Source organism: Arachis hypogaea, chromosome 13 (assembly GCF_003086295.3).
Source record: "Arachis hypogaea cultivar Tifrunner chromosome 13, arahy.Tifrunner.gnm2.J5K5, whole genome shotgun sequence".
Lineage (NCBI taxonomy): Eukaryota > Viridiplantae > Streptophyta > Magnoliopsida > Fabales > Fabaceae > Arachis > Arachis hypogaea.
Window position 1 is genome coordinate 136,292,271 of NC_092048.1, and position 24,173 is coordinate 136,316,443.

Here is a 24,173-nt window from a genome sequence, read left to right on the forward strand (position 1 = left end):
TTTGAAAACCTTTTTCACCCTTCTACCATTATATAATTCAATCATGCAGAATGAACACCTGCACTTTCATTTGGCCTCGAGTCTCAAATGAACATCATTGTCAGGACACAAAAATCACTTCTCTAACTTGAGATTTAATAAAAAAGAAAAAAAATTACAGAACAAGATATACCATGTTATTGCCGCTTCCTCCCCAAAAATATACAATCCCAATTGGTGGCTTGTGTCAGTTCTCCTATAGATTTCTTGCGCAAATAAGGTAGTAGCAGCAGCAGCAGCAGGTAACTCCAAAACAAAGAATTATGTTGATGAACACCCCTCCACTTAAACAGTGAAACTCGTCTTTTCTTAAAGACAAATCTACAGTAACAGCAGAAAGCAATAACTACTAACAGGCAGATATATGAAGTTACAAAAAATAATCTGGAGTCTTGCGTGTAGTGTCAGGCTCAATTTGCCTGGGGGCTGGATCGAACTGCAGAAAATTCTGCTCCATATTCTCTCCAATTTCCATTATTGCAGCCATGTTCCCACATCGGTAACAGTAATTTGGAGCGCTAAATACAGTCACCACATTCTTGTCCTGGAAAAGTGATATACACAATGTTAATACATGGAATTGAAAAGCCACCCAAACCTAGGAAGAAGTTAATACTGATTCAAAATATGTCACCTGGCACCAATTGTATCCTTCCATAATAAGCTGGTGTGCTCTAGATATCAGTGAGAGACCATTGGTATGATTAAACTGAGCAGCTATATCTTGTCCAAATGTATAACCAGCACCACGTGGAGATATTCCCCATCCACAGCGATCATCTGGATCTGACCATAAGAGGTCACACATTGGTCCTTCATGTGGAACCTGTTGTGCACAAGAACAATTGTTAGGCAACCCATATGGGAAATCATTGTCCATCCAATTAACCTCATGACTATACATGTTTGGATAATATGAATATTGATATTCCATTATGAACCAAAAAGATGAGGAGTCCTAAAATGCGTAATGACTAATGGACATGGCAAGACTAATAACTAATAATACAAATATTAGTCAACTAAATAGTGAAAGGGTGAAAAAAAAAGAGGATCCAAAACCAACCAGGTAACACCTAAGAGCTTTACGACAGTATTACACACCACAATCACAACATATAAACTAGTTTATACGGTATCAAACACCATTCTTCTAAAAACATCCAGAGACTGAAGCTATTATGAAAAGGTCAACTATCAACGTATGCTATAATTCTTTTATATGGAAATTCTCTTAATATAAAATGGATGGAAAGATCATGCAGTGAATTCATACTAGTTATTTCACACAAACCTCTTGTATACGATCCAATGCCCTGATATTATCTAATGTATCCAGAGAAGGTGAGAGACCTCCATGCAAGCAGAAAATCTGTTATATGTGAAAGTTAGAAGCTACAATAAAATACCAAAAGAAAAGAAGCTGACCTGAAAATAGTCAGAGGAATACTCCACAACAAATTTAATTCAAACCTGGCTCTCAATAAGGGCAGTCAGAGGTAAATAATCAAACAAGTCAGTAAAGTATTTCCAGACATTGGCGTTTCCATATTTTCTTAAACATTCATCATAGAAGCCGTACCTGAAAGGAGAAAGCCAATGACAAAGGTAATGGTAAATCAATAAATAAACAATTTTTCAAAATAAAATTGTTTAGTCAACCGAAGATTGTTTGTTCTTTTCCCTCATACATTTCGATCAAACAACTAATGAAATGAAACCTCAAGCATAAGCCATGTGATTCATGCTTAGTTACCCTCAATCAGATGCATCACACAGGCTTTATATATACTCTCCCATACAAATTACAATACTTTCTATAAAGAAATGGAAGAAACTAAGACATTAACCACAGAGTCAAAGGGGGATCTGTAGCAAAAACTATGTATGTTTGCAATTTGCACAGTAATATCATCTAAAATGTCTAACACTAAATAATACAGCCAAAGAGTTATGAGAAAGACAAAGAAAGAAAGAGACGATTCAAGATTAGAAGAATAATTTTGAAACCCACATAAAACTAGGTTATTGATCCTAAGGCCTAAGCCAATGATAGAGGCTACATGATCTACCACAAACTTCAAGCAAAATCTATACTAAAACTTCTCCTTAAACATGCTGCACCTTTACACAGTCACAAAAATTTCAATGGATAACAACAGAGTGTGTTGTGTGAGAAACATAGAATGCAATGAAATATTCATACACTTGAGTAATTTGACGGCTCTCATGATTTCCCCTGGTAAGTGTAATTCTATCCCTGTAGCGGACTTTCAAGGCAACCAGAAGTGTAACAGTCTCCACAGAATAGTACCCGCGATCTGCATTAATTAAGCAATTATCATGAGAAATGCCATTAGCTTCATAGATTCAAAGGCTACATAATGTGATCTTCGATATTGCCAAAGGAAACATCCTATTATAACATTCTTCAATGATTCCATTACATTTAAGTTGTTCAACATAATGTCCTTCACGGAAGTTGAGACCATTATAGCTAAATATTTAACTCCTGCTTAGGGGATTACTTTCTGCCGTAAAAAACCCAAAGGTTTTCACTTATAGACTAAGATTATTGAAAACGTATCAATCTTTAATCCAATTTGTATCACTCAATAAAAACATAACACAACTTGTACTTATTATGTTCTCAGCAAAATATCAAAAGGACAACATGGACATCAAAAGTTTTGGTCCTCACTGAGAAACATCCTAGAAAAGCATCTCATGCCATCATCATTCCAATGATCAAAAGAAAACTATATAGAAAATACACCAATCTGGATATTTATAATTCCTCCATATTCATTACTCATCAGTCATGTCTCACCTCACAGCCCATAGTGTAAAAGAATAACCGCACTCCCAGTACAAGATGTCAAGATCTAATAACAACACTTTCAATATCATAACAGCCATTAGCAAAATCCTTATTGTTAAACACACTGCAATCACATCACTGGGAGGGAGGAAAGGGCTGGGGAGGAAGCAAGTTCCACAAAACTGCTCTCTACCTAAGAGATGTTGGGTTGGCACAGCTGAAACAAGGAGCTCAAAATTTGAACCCCCTGTAGATTTCGACAGTGGTATCAATGCAACAGGTACGGAAATAAACAAAGACATTTCATAATCTACACTCATCGGATAAGTCTCTCACACACACACAATCATCAACATTTAAAGCAAATACTCCGGCCATAAAATCCAAACTTGACAAAAAAAAAAAGCAACAAAAAAATCAAAACACAAAACAAACAACCTGTAGATGAATAAAATATCAGTTATTCCAATTTTCATATCCAACCACGTAATTTCTTTCAATCGTCAAAATAGCAATACACACTTCAATAACGTCCTGTATCAAGCCCTCTTCTCTTCTTACAAAACCAAAAAACCAACCTTTCAAAATGGAATATTCAAGCCCTAGCCACAATAATACGAAATTTGGGGAAACTCACCTACATAATCACCCATGAAGAGGTAATTGGTATCAGGAGCATTGCCACCTATGCGGAATAGCTCGACGAGATCGTAGAACTGGCCGTGAATGTCGCCGCAGACGGTGACAGGGCACTTCACCGGTTGCACGTTCCACTCCTCAACCAGAACCGTCCGCGCCTGATCGCACAGCGCTTTCACCTCCGCCTCCGACAGAGGCTTGCACTCCATCAGGTGCTCGATCTGACGGTCCAGATCCGCATGTGACGGCATCGTTTTTCCCCTTTCAAAACCACCAAAAAATATTTCCCTGCGATCCAAAAAAGCCCTTCAAGATCGCTTATTCTCCTCCTCCTCCTCCTTCTTTGTCTTCTTTTCCGTAGATCGACCGGGAAATGGATGGATTTAGCGCGACCGGAGGGTGTTCGACGGCAGGATTAGGGTTAGGGTTGGGGAACGGAACGCGGAGAGCAAAACGCACCGTTTTAGAGATGGCGTCGCTGTTGAATGTTTCGGTCTTTGAATCATTCCCGACTCTGTTATTTTTTTCCTTCCTCTCTTTTCTCTTTTCTCATTTCTCTTTCTCTGTGTTTCGCACTCAGACAGGGACAAAAACTAAATTACAAAATTTAACTAAATTAAAAAATACTTCTTTTCTGTTTTTTTGCCTTGAAAGATTAAATAATGTATTATGCACTGTACACAGAAAAATAATATTATCACTTGTTTTTTTATATATAAATTTATGCAAATATATTATATTAAAAAAAATTTAAAATATTTTCTTTTTCATTTTAATTTTGTTAATAATTACGTACAATAAGCAATAAGGAAGGGGGGCGAGGGACCCGCTGGAAGGCAGAGCTAAGTATTAGAAATGAAAATGAAACTCCAATGCAGGTGAAATGACAACAAATTATTGCAATTTCTAAAGGAGAGTAAAGGATCGTTTTTTTCATGAGGTAAGTATTATTTGTATTTATAATTTTTAAATTATTTTATTTATATTTTTAATATTTATAAAAATAATTTAATATTATTTTGTAATTAATTATACTAATAGATCAGATTATATTTTTTAATTATTCTTGTTTGAATGCATTTATTTTCAATTATGTTTTACTTGAATGTGTTCGATTTTAATATTATATTTAGTATTTATGTTTAGGTTTAATTATATCTCTAAAAAAAAGTGAATTATGTAAATGTCATAGGGATTAGTTTCAACTTTTGATGAGTTATTATTACATTTGTATTCTAAATTCAATAACTTCAACTAAAACTTATGAGGTGTAATTGACAGCAGAATAATATTGAATCACTTTTATAAATGTTAAAATACAAATAGAACGATTTAAATGTTAGGGACACAAATAGAATTTATCCCAAACGTTGAAGATAAAAATGATACTTTACTCTTCTAAAAAATAAAGTATTCGCATATATTTTTAATAAGATTATATTATGTGTACATTAAAATCAGCTACTAAAATCAGTCATTATATAAAATACATGTTAAAATATAAATATACATTAAAAATAAATCATATATATTTATACATAAATATATTAATAACCGATTTTAATGACTAATTTTGATATACAAATAACATTTTTATTTTAATCATTAAGACTAGATTGATCTTTTACATTATTAGTATATAAGCTCATTGTTTAAAAAAGTGAATAAATATAAAACATTTAGAATTAGGCTAGGTGACTAGGTGTCTATTAAAAATCAGTTATTAAATCAATTAATTATTAATATAAATATATATTAAAAATAAATTAAATAATATATATTTATATATAAATATAGGAAAAGTCTAGAGGACTAGCAATTTTATTGCATTTTGGCCAGCATGTAATCAGCAGAAAAAGGTGAGTCATTGGATGAAATCTAACACCAATCTCACACCATCAAATTATCATTGATGGTTAGTTGATGGCTACCAATCACAAATGTTGCTGGTCCCTAGCATTGCTCATAAATATATGCTAACTTATTTATTAGTTAATTTTAAGTATACATAGCATTCTTAAAATACTTATATATATAATATTAAAATAGGGAAAAGTTTTATAACATAAAAACAGAAAAAAGAAAAAAGATATGCATGAAATTAATAATAATTAAAGAAATGAGTATTTTTGAGAAAAAAAAATTATATCAGATAAGGAGAATTGTCACTATACATTTCATAATAATAATAATAAATCAAAAGGTATTTATCACTAGAAATTTCTTAATGTACTAATAATTATTTAATGACATTCTTATGTTTGTAATATTTTTAAGTTAGAATATAGTTAAGTTAAATATTTTTGTTGATGTGACTTTCTAAAATTGAAAGTTTGTATAAAAGTTTTCTTAAAAGTTTCGCAAGTTTGTCAGCTTAAAATAATGAATGAGGATACATTATCAATAATTCGAAATAATTTCGGGAAAAGAAGAAATTAACGAGATTTTTTATTTTTATTTTTATGTCTATTTATTCTCTCACTTGAAGTTGAAAGGCCATGCCTAGTCAATTCAAGAGATTACACATGTGAGCTTGTGGGTAACACTTTTATTGAAGTTGAACACTTCAAACTTCAAACTACTTTTTTTATATTAATTGTTAGCCATGCTTATCTTTTTTTTTTTATTACTTTTGCAATTTGGGTGGCTAGAGTTAGTACATTACTAATTTCGCAGCTAAAATAAACCATGTCGCCTGCTTTCTTTGATTTGTCTTTCTCTGGATATTTATAAATTCAATTATTTGTAGGATTTTAAGAGGATTGCAATAATTTACAATATTTAATCTTTTATTTGATTACTTTAATTTTGAAGTTTCGCCACCTGAGAATTTATATATGAAATTTTCAATAGTTGTTTCCATTTTGGACTTTTTGGTGTGACAGCATCACGAATTTGAATGGCATGCTCATTCCTATAACATAAAAGTATTCAACTCAATGACTCTGTCTATTTGGATTTTGATAATCCAATTAAATTTATTTTAATTTTTTACTATGGTATTTTTGCACAATGTATTACGATATTAAACAATTTAATAATTTCTATAGATAAAAGTCATAAAACCAATTTATTGTTTATGTGAGTTAATCAATTAAAATGTGAATTTTTTATTAATTTCTTTGTTTGTATTGTTAAACAAAAATATTTACTACACATAATAAGTAATAAAACATGAAAAAGGTATGAGTTGATTTGTTTGTATCATATAATATCGAATATTATTTGACCAAGAATATCGTAAATAAATTAAAATTAATCCTGAAAAGTAAAAATGTTACTATTTGATTATTAATTTATTAAGAAAATAACTTAAAAGACTTCAATAATTTCTATCTACACCAGTGGCTTGCACATGATAAACTTTATTTTTTTTCCCTTAATGAAAAAATAAAAAGTTAAAAATTCTTTCCGAATTTTTATAATTTTATTCATGCCTAATTAATTAAGGATGCCAACATGCATTCTATCGTGGATATTCAATTCGATCCAGTCTGGTAAAATAAAGTTGATAACCCGATCTGCAGCAGGTAAACTAGAATGTGGGTAGGAATTTCGTGTAGGTCGATAAAATGCGCGTTAAAGTTTAACGCTTCCGACTAACCCGCATCATATACGTGTTATATATTTATTTAAAATTATGTTTTAAGTAGATGTTAAATCAAGAATTTCTCACTAAATGCAAAAAATTCTAAGTCACTAAAAGAAAATTATTAATTGATCATTTAATATTTTTTTTACATAAAAATCAATTTTATTTTAAATTATCATCAAAGTATATAATAATGTTACATTTTTTAGTAATCTGCGAGTTGGGTTGAGTTCTCGCAAGTTAAGAACTTGGTAAGATTAAGGTTGAACTATTATTAATCTGCGGATGAGTGAATTTATATAAAAATTTCAAGGCGCGAATAGAGTTAAAGTTTGATACAAACACTATCCTACCCTACCTTACCACTCCTATACCTAATGTTTTTTTTTTTTTTTTTTCAGAAAATAGGCTAGGAAAACCCAGTCTAAAAAACAAACATAACAAAGATACAGAAAACATTAAACAAGCTTCCCTCCCTCTCAAAACTCGCTAACTACTCCCTCACCTAATATATTAAATATCATAGGCATAAACGGTGAAGGCAAAACCATGATGAACAAAGGAATTAGATGATGGGCAATGAAAGTGGAGCCACTGGAATCCTACTTCTCCATCCAAAGATTTCTGTCCAACTAACTAGTTTTGCAATAGGTGCAACTGCCGTGGCTGGTAGCTACCAAGGCGGAATGTGCAAGGGAATTGATTCGAGTCTTTTCTTTTACTACTTGAACTAATTGAAGACAATCAGCTTCTACTATGATTTTTTCCTATCTGTAGATTATGGATAAGAACCAATGCTGAGAATGTTGCATCGCACTGGTAAGCTATTTCTCCTTTGAGGTTTTATTAACTGCTGCTTCTTTTTCTCATCTGCTTGTCTGGTCATTATGATTGTGTATTTCGGGTCTGGAAAACTTTTCTTGTATACTGCTGCGTTCCTTGATTTCCAGATAGCCCATATTAAATGACCTAGTTTGCTCCATTGCCCTTTGAGGTCTGACTTGTTTTCCTCCTTCAATCTTATCCATTTTTCCAAGAGCCACTTGCTGAGACCCGAACCAAGTAGCTAGAGCATGCTCGGTAGTCTCTTCCTCTTGAGCTCCTGAAATGTGATTCCCGAGGCCGAGGTGTAGCAGTTCAAGATTTGTACGAGTCGGTAAATCCCTTCCTCCTGAGCTCCTCAAAAAATAATACAATCGTTAGTAAATAGTAGGTGCATTTGGAGCTAGTTTAACCCCTGAAATCAAGTTTTCGTTCTGGGAGAAAGAACTTCTCAAGCTATAATCAAGTTTTTGGTAGCTTTTGGGCCCCATTTTTGTTGGGTCAACAATAAGTGAGAAATATTGGACTAATTGGAGTCAATATGTACGAGGTGTGCCAAGTAGAGAATTGTGAGAGATGGGCCCAAGCTCAAACCCTTACACTCTGTATTATTATTTATTAATATAAAAAATTATCTAAAATACTTTATACAATTATGTGATAGTATGATAGTATGTTTCGTATTTGTGTTCATATTTCATTGGTGCTAGTCAGTAGTTCAAATCTTAAATTAAATACTTAAAAGGTCCAACTAAGTACCAATTATATACATGCAAACTTTGTTTCTAGTTTGTAGGGGATATAATACCTAATGCATGCAAGCTTGTTTAGTTTTACAATTCTTAAAAGAGTAAACCTAACTAAATATCTTTGGATGAATTCAAAATTTTTACGAGTTAATATATATGGATGTTTCTTCTACTAAACATTAGAATGTTTCTTTTTCATATTAAATAGATGTTCTTTTATATATTTTTCAAATTTGTAATTGTTAGAAGTAGATAGATTAATGTGAGAAAAATGAGAAATGTTTTTATAAGTTTTAATTAAGTTTACTTAATCAATTTAAAATTTTTTAAATTTTGAATTTAAAAAATTTAAAATTAATTAATTATTAATATAAATTAATATAATTTTATTTAGTTTTTGGCTGATAAGATTTTGGTTTCTTATACTTTTCCTTTTTAAAATTATCATCTACTGCTTGAATTTTATTTTATTAAAAGAATTATACATTTTTCCTTGGCAAGGCCCCAATTCACCGTGTTCTTATTCTTCTTACCTCGCACTCCACTTTGTTGATATATATGATGATTAAAAATTTATCTCTTTGTTGGCCTGGTTTTAAACTCACATGCTTTGGACGCATTTTTTGCTTGCTACAATTAAAAATGAAAAAGAAAAAAAAACCAACAATAACAAAAAAGAGAAAGCAGATAAAAAATTATTGAGCTAGCAATAATGAGCATTCTTAAATTTTTATTTTTTTCTCTCACGATATTTTTTAATGTGTCAGATCAATAATTAATCGATTACGCGTAATTCTATCTAAGAATTTACTACTAGTCACTAATTGCATATGTCAATCAATCAGTATTCATTAGAATTATTTAGTATATTTGAATATTTATTATATAATATTATGTTTTTATTATTACGATTCTCTTAACATTTATAAATATTCTTTTATATTATATCATTTTAGACAACTTGAATACACTCAATAATATATAAATTCTTTCTCTAATTTAATAATATATACAAAATAAAATTTAAATTTTTAATATTTATTTAATTGAGCTAGTTAACTAATCATTTCTAGACCAACCTAAGACTTTGAAGAACATAGGCTGTACATGAGACAATAAAATCTGTTGCATGGACTGGACCAAAGACCAAGTAGTTTCACTACCTTCACCAATGGAATCTGGTTAAAAAGACCAACATACCCTTAGCTCCTTTATTTTACTGATGCTAGGGCTAGCTACCAAGTGCCAACCCCTTTAAATGGTGGAGTTTACTTTAGTCCTTACTTACAAAAAAGGAAAAAAAAAAAATAAAAGAAAAAGTATATGAACCAACTCTTAATAAGACAAAAATAGAACAATTTAATTAATTATAATTATATTAATAATTAATTTTAAATTTTTTAAATTTAAAATTTAAAATCGATTAAATAAACATAATTAAAATCTATAAAAATATTTCTTTTTTTTTATATTAATCTACCCACTTTCAATAATTACACACACAGATTTCTTTCTCTCACCCGTCAGACCCTCTTCGCCTCCCCACCGCGACCTACTCCTTTTTTATCACCGACATCTGTCTCGTCGAATTTGCCACCGTCGACAAGAACCTCTTTCTTTTCGTGAACCACTGCCCGTAGATCTTCACATCAAGCATCACCACAGGGACCACAAACAACCACCACAGCACCAGGTAAGGAACGGTTTTGGGTGCCATAAAGGGTGACAATTCAAGAAGAAAGAGCCACAAGATTCATGGTGCGAAGAGATAATTATCCCCTACATAGTGCAAGAACTCGGTCTTTACCATCTTAAAGAAAAACAAGCACCTTAAGATGTAAAGAAGAGAGAGTCATATGAGAATAAAGAGAGCCAGAAACCAGAGTATGGGAAAAATCGGCTGAGAGTAGTAATTGACGGCGAGGGCAAAATCGTCATCCAAGAATGCCTCTTTAGCTTTGTTCTCAAGTTCTTTCGCCATTTTTGAGATTACAAACTACACACTTGATCTTAGCCAAAAGGAGTGGTAGAGAATGAATTGTTTTTTAACAATTACAGAAATATAAAAAAAATATTCATTTAATATGAAAAAAAATATTCTAATACTTAAGAAAAGAAATATCCAGTTATATTTTAGTAAAAATAATTAAATATCTATAAAATTTAAAAAATATATGAAATTCTTAAAAAAATAGAGACATTCACATTTGCAATACAAAAAAATTCGAAAAATATATAAAACAACATCAATTTAGTATAAAAAAAATATTCTGATATTTAGTAGGAAAAACATCCATATATATTAACTTATTTTTATTAAGATAATTTTTGATATTCAGCCTATTAAAAAATTGGCAGGAGTTGACTGAATCCCCTCTTGATTCCTTAACAGAATTAAAAATGAAAATATCAAATGTATCCAAATTTGTGATAACATTTTTCCAAAAAAATATAAGTGTGAAGTTGAATATACAATTATTTCATTCGTAAATTAAAAATGAGTGACAAAACAGATATAAATAACTACATTACTAATAAATATTATTATATTTTTTTTTCAATATTTAGTTAATAATAATTTACATATATATTTATAAAAATTTTATATACAAAGATATATAACTTATGTATATTTATTAAAATTTATATACATAAATTAATATAATTTATATTCATAGTTTTTAAAATTTATATATATAAATTAATAAAATTTATTTATTAAAAATAATTTAATATTTGTGCGGATTAAAAATAGTAAAAATTCCTAATCCAAGAGTTTCTCGTTATAAATATCACTCTCCAAATGTTTATTATTAGAACATATTCACCAATATTATATAAGCTTATTACAAAGTGCTTCTCATTTAGTCACCAAAAAAAAAAAAAGTGCTTCTCATTCTCGCTCTCATACTGGCCTTGTTAAAAATATTTGTATTATGTTACATGGAAACCCACCCATAACGATTAATTGTCTTTTGCTTTAGAACAAAATGGTATAAATCCCACTAAATTTGTATTTTTTTTTTCAAAGTCAAAAGTGAAATTTAAATTCAAGATCTTTAAATAAAAACGGAAAAATTATGTCATTTCAATTATAAGTAGTTGCTTTTGGGAGACATAACAAAACTTTGTTTTCATTGCTTTGAGCTTATCTTCTGTGGCACAAGCTTCTCTTTTCTTTTTTTACCCCTCCCTCTTTAGCCTTCCATATATGTCCCTAACAAATCAATTTTGTGTGTTAGTGGAATTAGCTCTTGAGCTAACACTACTACATCCACTTATTTATCATTACTAAAAAAAAATTACTTTTTTTACAATCATCGCATGAATAATTATTTAAAGGAAAGAATATGATCAAATGATAGTAGACAATTGTCTAAATTAATACATCAAAAATTAAACTTTTTTAATAAAATCCATAAACAATTTAATCTATTTTAAATAAATTTAATAGAATCTACTTTTATTATAAATAATTAAATATACCAAAATATGAGGTGTATATGCAAGAATTACTCCTCGTCATGTTCCAAAATGGTGGGTGAAGCTTGTAGAATTTTATGTTGACTAAGATTGACCGGGAGGTTGACCAGAATTATTTCCTGCTCTCCTGAACCAAAAATCAGATAATTTATTTCTGTTAAATCCATGTTTTTGACACTAATAAAATTACAATAATATAAAATATCCATATGTTTATATCAAAATTCTAAAATATAACTCTAAAATATTTATAAAACAGATAAAAAATATTCTTAAGTGATGTGAGACTTGTAATACCTGTTATGAATTGGATCTGGTCCATTGAAAACCCTCCTATTGTTATTGCTCATCATGTTGTTATCTCTAGCTATCTTCTTCACTTGTAGTGTTTCTGAAGCCTTTCTTGTTCTTCCTCCATTGCTACCAACAAGCCCCACCAAGACCAACACTAATAATGCTCTAAACAATAACCTTGCAACAAAAATGCTATTACTACCCATATATGCAATAACAATTCTCTTTTCTTTTCCTTCTTTTTTATGCATATGATATATAATATACCTTTGTATATTATTTTGTTATATCATAGCCTTATATATCATAGGATGAAAGAAGATACATATGTATAAAATCTAATCATCATTGCATGATGATTGTGGATTGTAAGAAGAAGACAAGTGAAGGGAATAAGAGAGAAGCTTTTCTTTTAGCTTAAAGGATAGAGTATGGAGGGTGTGTTGTGGTTGGTTTTCTTTATAGATGATAGGGTGTGAGAACAAGCTTCTTTTAATTTGCTTTGGATTTTGTGTATTTTCATGTATATAATACATGTACATGTATACTTTGTATGTCATACTCACAACACATTCAAATTACTCTTGTCATGGTTGACTAATCCTTTCTATTCAAACTTCAAAGCATTTTAAGTGAATCATTTGGTTGTGCATTAAGAGCTTATTATGCTTTGAAAAAATATTCAGCAAAGTATGTATGCCATCATCTTAAGATTATGAACATAATTTCTAACTAGTTCCTAACGATGAGTAAATTGAAGCAGTCTTGACTTTAATATATTATCCCTTAGCATTTCATCAATTAATCAAATTGTTAGTCAAAGAATGTATAATGCAATCGGCATATACCGGTAAATTCTGTAGTACCATTTTATTTATTGCAAGAATTAAAAATAAGAATGAGAACCAACATTATTATTGATCCAAGAATACATTAATTAAACATATATGATATTTGTTTCACATTTAATTTATATGGCACAAGATCCACCAGGGCCCCCAAACTGAAGGGTGAATCTATTTTGGGGATCCAAAAAGCCAAAATATTTGAGGCCATAGCATTGAGGATTATCACCCCCAAGTTTTGGAACATCCTGAACCGGTTCCTCGGTTGAGCCATCAGACACAACATATGAAATCTTTCTGATGAAACAGGCATGTGTCAGGTCCCCATCTGGGAAGTGACCGGAGCCCATGGGTGGACTCTGACCCTTCATAACACCAGAAACTCTGCCACCCCAACCAACTCTATTGGCCGTTGACAAGTTTGAGAATAATGCTGCTGGAAAATATCCAATGTGTCTGTTTTGTGCTACTAGCCACCAGTTTTTTGTTTGGGAATCCTGCAATGTAATTTGGGAGAATAACATTATAATAGCACGGATAAAGTATTATTTTGATTCCAAATGTTAGGGTTGAATTTTAATTTGATTTTTGTTAAGTTTAGTTTGATTTTAGGTTTTATAAATAATGACAAATATTTCTTGGGTTGAAAGTTCAACATTGTTTAATATATGTTTTTATTGTTGGAGGCTCAAGTGTCTAAGTTCATGCTGCTTCAGCCCAAACCAGCATAAGCTTCAGCAAACTAACATGCTAAACCTCCAACACGTAGTGCTCATTTGTTCCTTAGTGCTCCAAGAAAAATAAACAAGCCCAAAAGATCATCATAGCACCGTTTAGTAAATACAAGGCTCTATATTTGTTAAAGGAAAAATGAGGACAGCTGGAACAAAAAGGGAACAACAACAAAGCAAGAACAAGTATTGTTCAAATAAAGTAAGAAGGACACAAAGACACCCCACTAATCCAAGAATATCAGCAGAGCACTATTTGGATCATGGTTGAGCAAAAACACAAACTAGCGAAGAGCAATAGCAGCAGGGGTTATGGAGAAAAATGAAAAAAAGGAATGCATGCTAAGGAAGAAAGCAAAGTAAAGGACTACATAGGTGGTGGACGGGCTCCTCAAACAGCAGAGATAGTGAAGCATAGTGAAGAAGACTGCATGCCAGCTGAGACAACTCCAACGGACAGCTGGTACAAGAAATGGAAGAGGCAAAATTTGAAGGCAAGCTGAAGATATAAAAGATACCTCATTCCAACATTTGAAAACAAAAAAAAGAGAGCACAAACTCAGAGCTTCATCTCAAACATTGAGCTGAAATCTTTTTCTTCTACTCAAGCTTAATTTCTAATTTTCATTGTTATGGTTGTCTTGTGACATTTTCTATTTTGAGAAAAAGGCTAATCATGTGAGTTGTAAATGCCAAGAGAGAAAAGGCAGCAGCGATGCAAAAGAGCCACTGTATTCTTGTGTAATTGGAATATTGAATTAGGACTAGTTTCTCTTGCCAAGTTGGGTTAGCACTTGGTGAGTTTGAATCTGTTAGGATTCTCCTTCCAAGTTGGGACAGCACTTTGGGTGCCAAGCTTTGGTGAAGAAAGCTTAGGAATAGATACTAGTTGAATTAGGATGTAATTCAATAGTATTGATGTTTATAATAAGTGGATTATAGTGAAAATTCCACCATGAATTGTGGTGGAGACTGGACGTAGGATTCAGGGCACTTGGAATCCGAACCAGGATATATGCTGGCCTCTTTCTCTTCTTCCCTTCTCTGTTTATTTTCTGCACATGAGACAAAACGAAAAAATCTCCTGCAATTTCAGCTTTAGTGAAAACAGAGTCTGAAACTTTAAGTTTTAAGCCAACTTGACTCAACCCCCCTTCTCAAGTTCAAGTAGAACCATCAGCTTAAACTTTAAGTTTTAAGCCAACTTGACTCAACTTGAACTTAATGCCAAGGTAATCAACCTGATGCACTGTGCAATCAGCTTTAAAGAATACAGAAAAGTGTTAAGGTGCAAGACGGCTAAAGAAATATGGGACAAGCTCAGACTCACCCATGAAGGCACAAAACAAGTAAGGGAGACCAGAATTGATATGCTGATGAAGGAGTATGAAATGTTCAACATGAAGGAGGATGAGAGCATCGATCAAATGTTCGAAAGGTTCTCAATAATCATCAACAATTTGAATGCCATGGGAAGGAGCTATTCTGAAGAAACGTTAGTGAGGAAGATCTTGAGGAGTCTTACTAAGAAATGGGAAGTAAAAAGCACAGCCATATCTGAAAGGAATAATTTGATCAAAATCACCTATGATGAGTTAAGAGGCAAGCTGCTGGCCTACGAAACCACTCACATATCTCTAGACAAAGATGACAAAAAGAAAAGTATAGCACTGAAATCAAGAATGACAGCCAAAGAAGAAGGATCTGATGATAGTTTCTGAGATGAAGAAATGGTGCTCTTTGCAAGAAAAATGAGAAGATTACTGATATTCAAAAGTAAAGGCAAAGGAAGTTCTTCATCCAAAGACTTCAAGAAAGATCAAGCCAAGTTCACATGCCACCACTGCAAGGAACCAGGTCACTTCAAGACAGATTGCCCTCAATTAAAGAAAGGCGAAAAATCCAAGAAAGACAAGAAGAAAGTGATGATGGCAACATGTGAGGACCTGGAGAACGACACCCATTCAGAGAACTCAGATAAAGAGGCTCAACTATGCCTTATGGCTGATCACGATGATGAAGATGAGGTAGATCTCTCTAACCTATCTGTTGATAAATTGCACTACATTACCAAAGGCATTACTGTGAATTCTAAGAAACTCTTAGATAAGTATGCTAAATGCAAGAAAGATAATGAGGTTTTGAGGACAGAAAATGAACTTCTTTTGAAAAAGGTTAAGGCAACCGAAATTTGTAATGAAAATTTTTTAAAAGAAGAAAATAATGCCTTACAAGCTGAATTAGAGAAATTCAAACTCAAGCATAAGGTCACTGCTTCCACTGATTTGATTTCTGAAAACAAAAATCTGAATAAACAAATTAAAAATCTGAACGAAGACCTAGCAAAATTTGTTCAAGGTTCTCAAAATCTGGATAAACTACTTGCTTATCAAAGGTTTGGGTCTGAAAAATCTGGACTTGGATTCAAAGAAGAAAGTAAGGTTGTTTTGAAACAAAGTATTCAAAAATCTGAAGCCTCCTCTTCAAAGTTTTTCAAACCTAAAGGTTTCAATGAACCTAAAAAATCAGTGAGCAAGAATCATTGCTACAAATGCAATAAAAAAGGTCATGATCCTCCTCAATGTTTCATCTTTCTAAGGTCTTTTGGTAATGATAGTAAATTATATAAAGTTGTTCATGATTTCAGTGCTCTTGGGCAACCAAGAAGATTTCACATCAAATGATCTAAATGGATTTGGATACCTAAGGTTAGTTGAAGAACATGCAGGTTTGCTTTATATCCAAGAAGAAATTGGACATGTGGTATCTTGATAGTGGATGTTCAAGGCATATGACCGGAAAGGATACTTTCTTCATTAAACTCAACAAGTATGATGGAGGATTTGTCATTTTCGGAGATAATGGTAAAGGTAAAATAATTGCCATTAGTAAGGTTGGCAAAGATTTTCTACTTGCATTGATAGTATCTTTTTAATTGATGGGTTAAAGCATAATCTGTTGAGTATAAGTCAATTATGTGACCTTGGATATGCTGTAACCTTTAGAAAATATGATTGTAGGGTCACTAATGAGAAAACTGGAGCTGTTTTATTTGTTGCCAAAAGAAGTGACAATGTTTATGGTCCCACACTAGATGATCTGAAGATTCAAAATGTAACATGTTTCTCTTCAACGGAATCTGAAAAATGGATGTAACATAAGAGATTAGGACATGCTAGCATGTTCTAAATCTCTAAGCTTGTTAAAAGAGGTTTAGTAAGAGGCCTTCCTAATATCAAATTTGATAAGGACATCACATGTGATGCTTGTCAAATGGGTAAACAAATAAAAATCTCTTTCAAACCCAAGAAAGATGTCTCAACTAAGAAACCATTAGAGTTGTTGCATGATCTGTTTGGACCAATTAGGACTCAAAATCTTGGAAGAAAAAATTATGGCATGGTTATTGTGGATGACTACACTAGGTTTGGTTGGGTGTTCTTTCTAGCTCATAAACATGAAGCATTTTCTATCTTTGAAAAATTTAGCAAGAAGATTAAAAATGAAAAGGGTTTAAAAATTGTTTCAATTAGAAGTGACCATGGCAAAGAGTTTGAAAATCAATACTTTGAATCTTTTTGTGATGAACTAGGCATATCACACAACTTCTCATGTCCTAGAACACCACAAAAAATGGTGTTGTGGAAAGAAGAAATAGAAGTTTACAAGAAATGGCTAGAGCTATATTGTGTGAATATGAAGTTTCCAAATTCTTATGGGTTGAAGCTATGAATACAGCTTGCTATGTTTTGAATCGAACCCTCATAGGAAGTTCTTGAAGAAAACTTGATATGAGCTTTGGAAAGGACATCCTCCCAATCTTAGTTATTTTCATGTGTTTGATTGCAAGTGCTTCATATTGAATATCAAAGAAAATTTAGGAAAATTTGATTCTAAAACACATGAAGGCGTCTTTCTTGGTTATTCCACTTATAGCAAAGCATATAAAGTATATAACAAGAACTTCAAAACTGTTGAGAAAACCATACATGTCATGTTCTGTGAATCTAACTTTATTCCTAGTATTTGCATTGATGATAGTCCAGGTTTTGAAGCTGAGTTGCCCAGAAATATTGAGTTAGTGCCTCAAAATTCAATTTCTCAAGATACTGCACCTGTTAGTAGCAAAAATATCAATTCTACAGGAGACAATTTGGAATTATCTCCTGTTGCGACGGAAAATACTGATGCAGAGGCCATTGTTGATCAAGAGGAACCTGAATCCTCAACTCAAACCAGAAGGCCCAGAGAATGGAAGTTTTTGAAAAACTATCCTGAGAAATTTATAATAGGTGATCCCTCCAAAGGAATATCAACTAGATCATCTTTGAAAAGAGCTGAATCCAACAACTTAGCTCTTATATCAAAGATTGAACCTCAAAATATCCAAGAAGCACTTGCTGATCCATCTTGGGTGTTCGCCATGGAGAAAGAATTGCAGCAGTTTGAGAAAAATCAGGTCTGGACCTTAGTGCCTCACTCAATTGGAAAAAAATTCACTGGCACTAAATGGATTTTCAGAAACAAATTGGGTGAAGATGGAACCATTGTCCAAAACAAAGCTAGATTGGTTGCTCAAGGTTATGAATCAAGAGGAAGGGTTTGATTTCGATAAATCCTTTGCACTTGTAGCTCGAATGGAAGCCATCAGATTGCTCCTTGCATATGCAGCTCATTGTGGCTTCAAGTTATTCCAAATGGACGTAAAGTGTGCTTTCCTCAATGGTATAATAGATAGAGAGGTTTATGTGGCTCAACCACCTGGGTTTGAAGACAAAACTTTTTCTAACCATGTTTTCAAACTAACTAAAGCCTTATATGGTTTGAGACAAACTCCTAGAGCTTGGTATGAGAGGCTTAGCTCATTTTTATTGAAAAACAAATTTTAAAGAGGAGCCACTGACACCACTTTATTTATTAAGAATTATAATGATAATTTTATTCTTGTGCAAGTTTTATGTTAATGATATTATCTTTGGTTCGGCTAATGAGGCTTTGTGTGTAAATTTTGCTAAGCTTATGACCAATGAATTTGGCATGAGCATGATGGGAGAGCTCAATTTCTTTCTAGGCTTGCAAATCAAGCAAACTGTAGAAGGCATATTCATTTATCAAGAAAAATATACAAAAGAACTTGTCAATAAATTTGGGCTAAAATGTGCCAAGCTAATAGGAACCCCCATGCATCCAAATATCTAGCTTGACAAAGATGAACATGCTAGAGATGTTGATAAGACACGCTATAAAGGGATGATTGGCTCTTTGATGTATCTAACCTTTTCAAGGCATGATATTATCCAAAGTGTTAGAGTGTGTTCAAGGTTTCAATCAAAGCCTAAGGAATCTCATCTCTCAGCTGTCAAGAGGATCATCTGATATCTGCTTGGTACCACTGATCATGGTTTATGGTTTCCAAAGACTGATTCTTTTCAATTAGTGGATTTTTGTGATGCAGATTTTGTCAGGGATAGAATTGATAGAAGAAGCACAAGTGGCATGTGCTGTTTCCTTGGAAAATCACTCATTGTTTGGTCAAGCAAGAAGCAAGCTACATTGGCACTTTCCACTGCCAAAGCTGAGTATATTGCAGCCTCCTCTTGTTGTTCTCAATTATTATGGCTGAAAACTCAGTTAGCTGACTATAAGCTGAATGTATCTAATATTCCATTATTTTGTGACAACATGAGTACTATAAATATTTCCAAAAACCCTGTTTTGTACTCAAGAACAAAACATATTGAAGTTAAATTCCATTCTATAAGAGAACATGTGCAAAATAAAAATTTAGATATTCATTTTGTTAAATCTGAAGGTCAGCTGGCTAATATTTTTTCACCAAACCATTGATAGAAGAGAAGTTCTGCAAATTACGGATTAAACTGGGCATTCTTGCTTCATCTATGTTCTCTTAATGTTTTTGATGATGAGAATTTTGTGTTTTGTCTCATAAATCGAGCTGAGACTTTTTTGGGTAGATGATGAGTGAGCTTCATTAAACCATTGGGAAGCTTATTGGATTCATAACATGTCACCATGATTGATGGACTTAAAGTACTGGAGCTATTTTACGAACTATGAGCCTCCCTTATTGAAACCATTGGATTAATTTTTCTTTTGTTTTTTTTAACGTACGAAAGTTACAGCTGTAACTTTCAAAGGTTTTTAAAAATTTTTTAAAGCTTTCATTTTTATTTATTTCCAAGATGCAATATTTGCACTCCTCTAAACCTATATTAACTTTTCACTACATGCATCCTTTTATACTCTACTCTCTCCGCTTCTTCATCTTTTGCAAATAACCGGTGCTCTATATTTATGGCACGAAAGAAAAGAGCTATCTGCAGAAGCTCTCACAGTGGCACCCATACCAACCGTTCTGATCATTCACACTCTTCTCCATCACAATCTCCCACTCACTCTTCTCCTCCATCTCCTTCCACACTGCTCTTGACATGGCTCGCACTAAAACCATTGCTCGCCGCCCTGGCGTGGCTCCTCGCCCAACTCCCACTCCTCCAAACGTCTCTCAGCCAAGCTCATCCAAATCCAGTTCTTCCCGAGGTAAGAGACGTCTTCATGGAGAAGACGAAGAGATTCCCTCCTCTTAGACTCGCCATACCGGTGGTACAGTCATTGACTTTCCTCTTTGTTCCGTTTTTTAACCTAAACTGTCCAATCCTATTGCTTACAAATCCTTCTATGCCGAGTTTTCCTAATAGTTCTTTCATCGTCATCGTTTTCAATATCTTATGAACTACCTATTTTTCTGCAAAGACATATATAAGCGCATTCTCTGTCCCTTTAATCTTGTCAATCTAGACAAATTCTGTGGAAAAAGTCTAAACTTTACACTACTGTTTGCATGTCAAGGATGGATTCCCATTTTGTCAATTAAAGAGAAAGTTTATCCTGATCTGGTGAAGCAGTTCTATAGTAACATGTCATACAAAGAAGGGAGAATTGCCTCATTTTTCAAAGCTAAGGTGATCATCCTTGACAAGTATCACCTAAGCAAAGCCCTAGATTATTAGGACAAAGGGGTTAATGTCTATACGTCGGGTAAGTGGGACGAACTCTGAATGTGTCTTATTTTGAAGCTCTGAGTACTGTGTGCGTCAATATTCTTCTCCTAGAAGGTACCACTCCTACTCACAAATATCTTGGTCCAATCCGTGCCCAATTACATGGGATTGTAAACCACATCATTTTGCCTCAGCACGACTCTTTTCAACGCGTCTCCTTTTGTGACACACTGGTTCTGTTTGCTCTTCTTTCTAAAATTGCAATTTCTTTTGCTTACTTGCTTGTGAGGCATATGTATGCTTGTGTCAGTAAAAAAATGCTTTACCTTATGCCATGCTTCTTACAAAAAGTTTTTAATATTATAATATTAATTTTGGGGTTGAGATTTCAAAAGACTGTAACTCATACATAAAAGGGGGTGGTGCAGTAAAGAAAATAGCACCAAGACGTCGCCTAACTAATGACAGCACTGATGTTCCATCTGTTGATAAGGATCTTCTGATTCCCCTAAAACCTCCACCACAGTCAAGGTCATGACGCACATCCTAAAAAATGTGTTTGAAAAATTCATCAATTTGACAGACCTTCTTCTCACTCATGGAGCTGAGCGCAAGAGGAATCAAGTCATGGAAGAAAATGCGCTAAAAAAAACAAAGGAAGGATTAGGATTCCGAGGGATTTTGTGAAGGATGTAGAGGCTGGACTCACCATTACTGACAATGAGAGGAATGATGATGGAACCTCTAATGAATCCAACTCTGATGTCTATGCATTTTTATCACATCTGTGACTATGACTCATTTTCTTTTTGAACTTTTTCTGTTTTATTTGGATGGCTGTAACCCATAACTACATTACTGCTTGGTAACTTTTTGGATAGCCACTAACAAATTTTGTGCAGATTTTTTCTTTCCTCTCTTGATGACAAAAAGGAGAAAAAAGAAAAGGAATGTTAGCATTGGCTTAGGGGTTAACAGTGATAGTTAAGGACAATGATACTTGATGCTTATTACTATGATTAACTTTAATTTATCCTATGATGTGTGCCATGGTTAGTGTTAATTGCTTTGTGTTTAAAGTCACTATTACTGTAATATATTGCTTGAAAGAATTGGTCTTGGCTGTTTTTTTTTTTTGAAAATGTAAGCCAGGATTAAGGGGGAGAGAATTGCTAACATTGAGGGGGATTACTATACATTTCGGATGATCTTCAAAGGGAAGTGCTCTCAACTCATTAAAATATTTTTTAAATTTTAATTATCCTCTTTTATCATGTCTGTCATCCTTTTATCATATTTGTCATCAAGAGGGGAATTGTTAAGCTTAGTTTGATTTTTGGTTTTATAAATGATGACAAACATTTCTTAGGTGAAAGCACAATATTATTTAATGTGTGTTTTTTATTATTGTAGGTCCAAGTGTCCAAGTTCATGCTGCTTCAGCCCAAACCAGCATAAACTTCAGCAAACTAATATGCTAAAGCTCCAACACTTAGTGCTCATTTGTTCCTTAGTGCTCCAAGAAAAATAAACAAGCCCAAAAGATCATCATAGCACCGTTCAGTAAATACAAGGTTATATATTTGCTAAAGGAAAAATGAGGACAGTTGGAACAAAAAGGGAACAACAACAAAACAAGGACAAGTGTTGTTCAAATAAAGCAAGGACACCCCACTAAACCAAGATGTCAGCAGAGCACTATTTAGATCATGGTTGAGTAAAAACACAAACTAGCAAAGAATAGTAGCAGCAAGGGTTATGGAGAAAAATAAAAAAAGAAGTGCATGCCAAGGAAGAAAGCAAAGCAAAGCAAAGGATCACAGAGGTGGTGGACGGGCTCCTCAAGCAACAGAGATAGTGGAGCATGGTGAAAAAGACTGCATGCCAGCTGAGACAACTCCAACGGGCAGTTGATACAAGACATGGAAGAGGCAAAATTTGAAGGCAAGCTGAAGATATAAAAGAGACCTCATTCCAACATTTGAAAACAAGAAAAAGAGAGCACAAACTCAGAGCATCATCTCAAACATTGAGTTGAAATCTTTTTCTTCTACTCAAGCTTAATTTCTGATTTTCATTGTTATGGCTGTCTTATGTCATTTTCTGTTTTGAGAAAAAGGCTAATCATGTGAGGTGTAAAAGTCAAGAGTGATGCAAAAGAGTCACTGTATTCTTGTGTAATTGGAAGATTGAACTAGGACTAGTTCCCCTTGTCAAGTTGGGTTAGCACTTGGTGAGTTTGAATCTATTAGGATTCCCCTTCCAAGTTGGGACAGGACTTTGGTGTCAAGCTTTGGTGAAGAAAGTTTAGGAATAGATACTAGTTAAATTAGGATGTAATTCAATAGTATTGGTGTTTGTAATCAATGGATTATAGTGAAAATTCCACCATGAATTGTGGTGGAGACTGGACGTAGGATTCATGGCACTTGGAATCCGAACCAAGATATATGCGGGCATCTTTCTCTTCTTCCCTTCTTTGATTATTTTCTACACATGAGACAAAAAGAAAAAATCTCCTGCAATTTCAGCTTCAGTGAAAACAGAGTCTGAAACTTTAAGTTTTAAACCAACTTGATTCAACCCCTCCTTCTAAAGTTCAAGTAGAACCATCAGTTTTTAATGTTTTAAAGTCATATTTTAATTCAAAATTTTTTAAACCTCTTATTTCAATTTTAAAAAAAGTTTTAAGTGGATTTAATGTTGTCTCACTGTTAATTTTGACACAAATAATTCGTATATTGAAAAATTAATAGCATTCGATTTCAAAAAGAAGTAAAATCGATCCACCAACTATCACTAATATATAAGCTTTTTTTTATTTCGAATTGTTGAAGATTAATTATTAGGATTTGGTGTTTTGAATAAAAAAGGAAATTGAGAAGTATTATACTATTACGAGAAGATTTTTGTTATGTTTTTCAAACATATGGAAGAAAATATGATTTAACCAGTAATATTATTAACGTTTAAATCATTCATTTCATCAATTATTAGTATCAAATTTAATGGTAAGATAATATTAAATCTGTTTAAAATTTGTTGGGACAAAAATAAAATATTTAAAATCTTAAAAATAAAATTAGAATTTAGCCTAAATGTTAGAGACTAAAATAATATTTTATCCTAATAATAA

General features: G+C 32.7%; 2 protein-coding genes and 1 long non-coding RNA gene across 3 annotated transcripts; 1 reads left to right on the plus strand and 2 right to left on the minus strand.

Annotated features, from left to right (window-relative positions):
• LOC112791858 (serine/threonine-protein phosphatase PP2A-2 catalytic subunit) lies at positions 1 to 4,181 on the minus strand. Its single transcript, XM_025834866.3, has 6 exons — positions 3,498 to 4,181; positions 2,246 to 2,360; positions 1,513 to 1,621; positions 1,334 to 1,411; positions 674 to 865; positions 1 to 583 (listed from the first exon to the last, which is right to left on the minus strand). Exons 1-6 carry the CDS (start codon positions 3,748 to 3,750, stop codon positions 410 to 412), a joined length of 921 nt encoding a protein of 306 aa, XP_025690651.1. The 5' UTR covers positions 3,751 to 4,181; the 3' UTR covers positions 1 to 409.
• A 3,310-nt stretch (positions 4,182 to 7,491) lies between these two features.
• On the plus strand, positions 7,492 to 8,606 carry LOC112771519 (uncharacterized). Its single transcript, XR_003187102.2, has 2 exons — positions 7,492 to 7,910; positions 8,129 to 8,606. It is a non-coding gene; the product is annotated as an uncharacterized lncRNA (long non-coding RNA).
• A 4,803-nt stretch (positions 8,607 to 13,409) lies between these two features.
• LOC140177767 (protein neprosin-like) lies at positions 13,410 to 13,808 on the minus strand. The gene has a single exon (XM_072210931.1). The coding sequence runs from the start codon at positions 13,806 to 13,808 to the stop codon at positions 13,410 to 13,412; it is 399 nt and encodes a 132-aa protein (XP_072067032.1).
• Positions 13,809 to 24,173: the final 10,365 nt, after the last annotated feature.